Raw genomic sequence first — 5,975 nt, 5'->3', positions numbered from 1 at the left:
TTCCCTAAGGAGATGCAGTGAAGGCCTGTGGCCAGGAAGTCCACACCCGTCTTCTGAGCAGGAATAAATTCTAGGACTTGAGAAGCTTTTTACTCATCATACAGGGGAGGTTAGAGAAGATATGTGCTTGGGCAGGAGGTAGAAACAGCATGAAATCAAGAAGAGAAGGCAGACTTTTCAGAAGCTAGAAAGAAGATAACATAGAGCCTGAATTCAGGTGACTGTTCAAAAACAATTTCCAAAATCCTCTTCTTTGCTGGACTCTGTACTTGCTTTATGACCCTGTACTTTCATATAAATACACAAAAATGACCAAATGTATCAAAAGGGGCATTTCTTTCTTCTCACGGCATTTGCTAGTGACTCTGGGAAGAGGACTTGAGACTAACGTAGAGAAAAAATGCACTTCAGTCAGTATCATGAATTATATTAAATAACATTCAAAACTGCAAATGTTTATCAGAGTAACAAATACTTATAAAGTCCTTTGAAGTGCATTGTATAGTTTTCTCATAATGGGGTTGTGGGTTTGGCCACACTCTTTTTCCTTCTCCTTAATATGTTAAGTTGTGCCTTCTGTTCTTAAGAGATTTTTCTTTGTTCAAAATGTATTTCTGGCATTTCACAAATCCGAAACATATTGAAGAAACAGGGTACATCATTCCAATTTTTCCTTGGATCGGAAGAATCTCTTATGGTGGCACAGTCCTCCAGGCTAACTCTGTTGTTAGGCTCTCCTACGTCCCAGAAGCTGAAAAAGAGTGACAAAGGAGATTTTAAATACCAGCAAAAAGAGATAAAGTGACCTCATCTACTAGGCTAGGCAAATTATATTTGTGTTATTTAACTTCACAGCAATTTTTTGAGGTAGGTATTATAATCTTCATTTTATTGAAGAAGAAAAGGAATCTTGGAAAAACTAAATCATCTAAGTCATAGAGTTTGCCAGTATTGAAGCCGAAATGGATCTTTCTGATTTTATATTCTTCCATGCTCCTTCACGGTTTTAGATATACAATGAGAAGTTATGGGAAAGACTGATACCCTGATTATTTTGTTTCCTTTGCACTCACATCTCATATCAGGTTTGATTCTCTTTATTCTGCACAGAAGTATTAAGTGCATCCCTCAATGACGTTACGGTGCAGTAGTGAAGCAACATTTCTAAAGTATCAGAGTGTCTGGTCTATATACTCTTAAAACTGTTGCTTACTAGCTGTGTAAGTTATTTAATCCTTCTGACCTGTAGTTTCCTCAAATACTAAATAAAGATGAATAACGCTGCTCTATCTCAGGAAGGCGTAATTTGGGTAAAATGAAATAATGAATGAGAAAAAAACTTTGAAAACTCCAAAATGCTGTGCTCTAACGATGTTAATGCCATTATTAAGGAGAAAAGAGACATCATCATGGGATTCCCACGTTCACTCCATAAGAATCTGCTGTCTTTTTCAAATAACTTTTTTTCCACGTTTACTATAGTTTTGGAGTTTAAGACTCTTAATTCCATTCTATGCTTCATCTTCATTTTCAATGGATGATTCTTCAATTCTAATCCCCTTCTCATTTTCATCTATTAGTTCTCCTTTATTCTTGAGACAGTGCCAGGAAATGGGGGGGGGGGGTGCTTGTACTTCTCTTTTTTCTGTTCTACCTCAGTTCTTTTTTTCTTTTTTTCTTTTTTATTTCTTTTTATTTTTTTATTTATTTTTTTTTTAGCTTTTTACCAGCTTGTCTTCTTCTTGCATCTAACACCACCAAGCATAGACCTGACTATATCTCACGTCACAGAAGGAAGTTCTGAGAATTCCAACGGTAGTCTAGTTTAGGATTTGGGGTGGTACTAGAATTCTCCTACAAGAGGGTAATTACCTCAGAGACTCTGTGAAAGGCGTGCCATCCACCCATTCCCACAGACCCTCCACCACCTGGTCCGTCAGTCCAATATAAAACTCTCTGCTGTTAGGTTTTGTGTGGAAAAGGAATTCCTATGAAACATACACAATAAAAAATAGAGGATCAATTATTTCAGTTCTGAACAAATATTGAAGGTAATTGTTAGAAGAAGCAAAGTATGATCTGAACTAGAGACAATAGATAAATGGGCCTGAAATTATAAGATCTTGGAGGATTATCTACTGATTTTTTTATTGTGGTAAAATATATATAAATCAAATTAAGCTGACAAAAGTAACTTTCAACGGAGAAGAGTCTGAATAATTCCTTCAAATTTTATCTACTGTTATTGGTAGCCAAATCTACTGTATATTTCCAGCACAAAACATTATTAATCACAGCTTAAAGATAATGGACACTGCTTGCTTGCCTTCCTTCATATGTTCATAAATGTAATGATCATACATATGTTCATAAATGTAATGATCATTATAAACTTAACTCCCAACCTTCTTTTTTTCCCCCTAACTAAAGGAACTTCACATGGAAATACTCATTTTCTTAGGTTCTTCTAGTAATGAAAATAAATTAAAGTAGGTAGTGTCATAAAGAAATAGCAGGAACAGCATGCGTTTCAGTACATTCATGTAAGAAATAGTCATTGAGGGCCAAACACTGTGCACTTGTATGGAAAAGGGGACGGGCCCTGTGAAGAATGTTACATTGACACTGGAGGAGCCTGTTTTCCATCTACCTGTTCCTCCACTGTGTTGATAACCACCAGATGAGCCCCCATGGCTGAGCAGTTTTTTAAACTTAATGCCCAGGCCAGAGTGTCAGTGGAAAAGAAGTAGCAGCTAGATTGAAAATGTTTCCAGTTCAATGGACAGCAGTTCTTGACTGAACCTAGGAGGAAAGAAGTTTCAGTAAGTGTCTCAGGTGACCTGAATAAGGAAACAGAAAGCTTCATTTGGCCCCATGGAGTCCATCATTTACAGCCAGTAGCACTGGAATCCCTTATTCACACCGCACATCTTATTTTCTAAGACGTTAGACAATTCCAATGTCGATAAGCATAAACAGCAAATTTCTTGTCTTTTGAGTGTAATCCTTATTTACCACTGGCTAGATGCCAGTGCCAGGAAATGCAACAGTATACACAATCTATCTCAGTTATGGTATTGATACAGAGCCCTATTCTCTCTTCTTAGACTGCCAAGGTCAGAGAAAGTTGTGCATTTTATTTGGTGACCCCTAAGCAGCCATCTCTTTCTTATGTTGCCTAAACAATATACCCTTAATCAAATCTCTAAACTGTAGTGTACAGATAGGTTAGGTATTCTAGAATTACACAATTTCAGACTTTTGAGTCTATTAAAAATAAATAGTCTAATCTCTCTCAACTTAATGGTAAGAAAATTATAGCTCAGAGAAGGAAGTCACTTTCCTAGCATCATGCACCAATTTTCGAAGATTTGGATGATATGTAAGAGCATAGGGAGTATTGTTCCTGTGGTATTTATAAATTTCCTACTCTATACATTTTTTTCTTCTTCACCTCATTTTGAAAGCAGGTGAATGAAAAAAAAGTACACTCCAGAGAATAAAACATTCCACTTCCAGATTTACGGTTCAGATATATGCCCCAAATTCATTTTAAAAGTTTACTATAATGTCTCCAAGATTTCCTGCCCCAACACTAACTGCATTTCCAAAGTTCTATTCTGGTGCTCTTACCAAGTCCTCATCATTCTCTTACAGTGCAGATAGGATTTTAAATTTGCTTTTGAAAAATAGGATCTAACCCAACGATATTTTACCTATTCCAAAGTCAATTTAGAAGCCAGAAAATATTGATATATAAATGTGATGTTCAATGTTGAGGACTGTTATACCTGATCCATCGCTGTCACAGGAGAGCTCTGTGAAATTCTCTTGCAGCTGGAACTTTTTCTCATCACAGATTTGGAAGATGTGATATGTCACTGTAAGGGAAGTGGTACACTCAATGTTAGTTACTATTTTTTGATTAAAAATCAATTCCCTCAGTTTTGCATTCATAACAAAAGTGCCAATAATTGCCATGATATTTTCTTACTGTCTACTTCTTCCACATGCAGGGGCACTGGGATTTGCTTACTCAAAGAAAGAAGAGGGAATTCACATTTCATGGTTTTCCCAATTTATAACGATGAATACATTTTATTTCAGGCCCAACAGCCCAGACAAAATAAATATGTTTGCACATCCTCTTATGTCAAGTCTAACCCTCTCTACCCTTCCTTCCAAAAAGTAATTTGTCATGTCTCTGGTCCTGACCAGTGGGTTCAAGCTCTAAGCTAGGATCTCCTAGGGAAGGTGACACTAATGATAGGGGTACAAAGGATGGTGGTGGGGGGAAACTCAAGGCATTAAGGAGATGAAAAATGTCTATAATGAAAATGCTTCAGAAATTACTGAAATTTGTAATAAGTTTCTGGCCTGAGGAGTAGCCTGGAGGTTAATAGAGAAAAAATTAAAATAGAAAGACTCTTTGAAGAAGAAGAGAATCTATAGACAGCAAGAAAGAGTTTATTCCTAATATTCACCAGGGAGAATTAGATCAAATTTGACGTTCAGAACCCACCAACACATCTGGTGATAAAACAGGCACTGAGAAATAGGATGGAGACGCCAGCAACAGTCCATAAAAACACCTGGGAAGAGAAGCATCGTCTCTCTGTAGAAAGAAAGACACAAACATGGTCAGTCTTCCCTAAACTAGATACAAAAGAGATGGATCAAAAGAGGTAGAACAGATTCTTATTCATCCTTGCTTATTTCCTTCTACTTGCTTTGTCTATATTGAGCTATTCCCAAACTTAAGCATGCATCAGAATCACTTGGAGAACTTGCTGAAACAGATTGCTGAGCCCTACCCCTAGAGTTAGAAATTCAGTAGAGCGTGCATGGAACCATGTTCTCAGGAGCTTCTGATGCCGCTGGTCTGGACCACACTTTCAGAACCACTGAAGTAATCTATCACTCATTTTAAGACTGATTCATGAACTCCAATATACAATTTTTCCTTTCTAAGCCATTCACATTTTCTGAGGTTTTCTCCATTCTTTCTCTTTCTCCCACTTCTGCTTTTCCTGTTCTCTATTTCTCTCTTCTTTTCAGTGTCTCATTTTTCAAACTCCTTGTAAATTAGTCAGATAACAATTGACAGTCATCTACTAGTTTCCTTCTAAAACACATTTTATAGACAAGAAAAGTGAGTTCCATAGAAGTGAAATGACTTGCCCCAAAGGACACAGTGTAGTACAGAAAGAGGTTTGAAACAGCAGTCTGATAGCTCTCCCTGAACTCAACGCAAGTCCAGCAAGCTTTCCAGTATGGCATATGGTTTTCTAATCTCTCTCTTTCTCTCTTCCTTTCTCTTTCTCTCCCCCTGCCCTATTTCTTTTACTTCACTGAATACTTCTCTATTATTCTGTCTCTGATCATGTTTATCATCTGTTCCAAAAAGAGATTTACGGGATAAAAGGTAGAGTTGCACATTTTACCTGGGCGTTGTAATGCAGGTGATTTGGGTGAATTCATTCTCTCTCTCTCGTTGTGTCTCTCTTTCTCCCCCCTTCTGGATCTTTCTCCCTTTTCTCAGTTTCTGAGTCCAGGAGTTGGTAATATTCAGGAAAATGAATCTTGAAAGAGGAACACTTCATCCGTTTTTTAAGAAGTCCAACTCTAATAGACATAGAATGTTAACTTGTTTTGTGGTTGTGCATTCAGGTCAGGATTTCCTTTCTTGCATAAGGAGGACAAGGGACTTTCCTGGACCACGTGCCAGTTCTTCTTACTCCCGTAAACAGCAAAATGAGGAAGTTATGAAATGGTGACTATCAACACAAGTAGACTGACTACGGGAAAATATGAGAAACTTAAAAAATGTGGCTTTATTTTGTTGGACAAAATGTCTCTACTTTCTTCAAGGCCTAACAATTTTTCCTTGACAATGTGGAGCCCACCTCTGCACTCTCATTTTCACTGTTAATCTGTACTAGCCACACATTCGATAACTGAAAGGGAGACCTAAA

At 37.3% G+C, this 5,975-nt stretch overlaps 1 protein-coding gene across 1 annotated transcript; it reads right to left on the bottom strand.

Annotated features, from left to right (window-relative positions):
* Positions 1–524: 524 nt before the first annotated feature.
* Positions 525–5,549, bottom strand: CLEC4E (C-type lectin domain family 4 member E). The gene is given in 7 exon segments (XM_069491172.1): positions 525–606; positions 608–751; positions 1,873–1,988; positions 2,651–2,802; positions 3,792–3,881; positions 4,523–4,615; positions 5,445–5,549. Coding segments are annotated over 7 exon segments (684 nt in total). The 5' UTR covers positions 5,482–5,549; the 3' UTR covers positions 525–554.
* Between the last annotated feature and the right edge of the window lie 426 nt (positions 5,550–5,975).

The sequence above is a fragment of the Eulemur rufifrons genome, chromosome 16 (assembly GCF_041146395.1).
Source record: "Eulemur rufifrons isolate Redbay chromosome 16, OSU_ERuf_1, whole genome shotgun sequence".
Lineage (NCBI taxonomy): Eukaryota > Metazoa > Chordata > Mammalia > Primates > Lemuridae > Eulemur > Eulemur rufifrons.
Note: the sequence above shows the minus strand (reverse complement) of the source record. Positions and strands in the feature narration are given on the sequence as shown.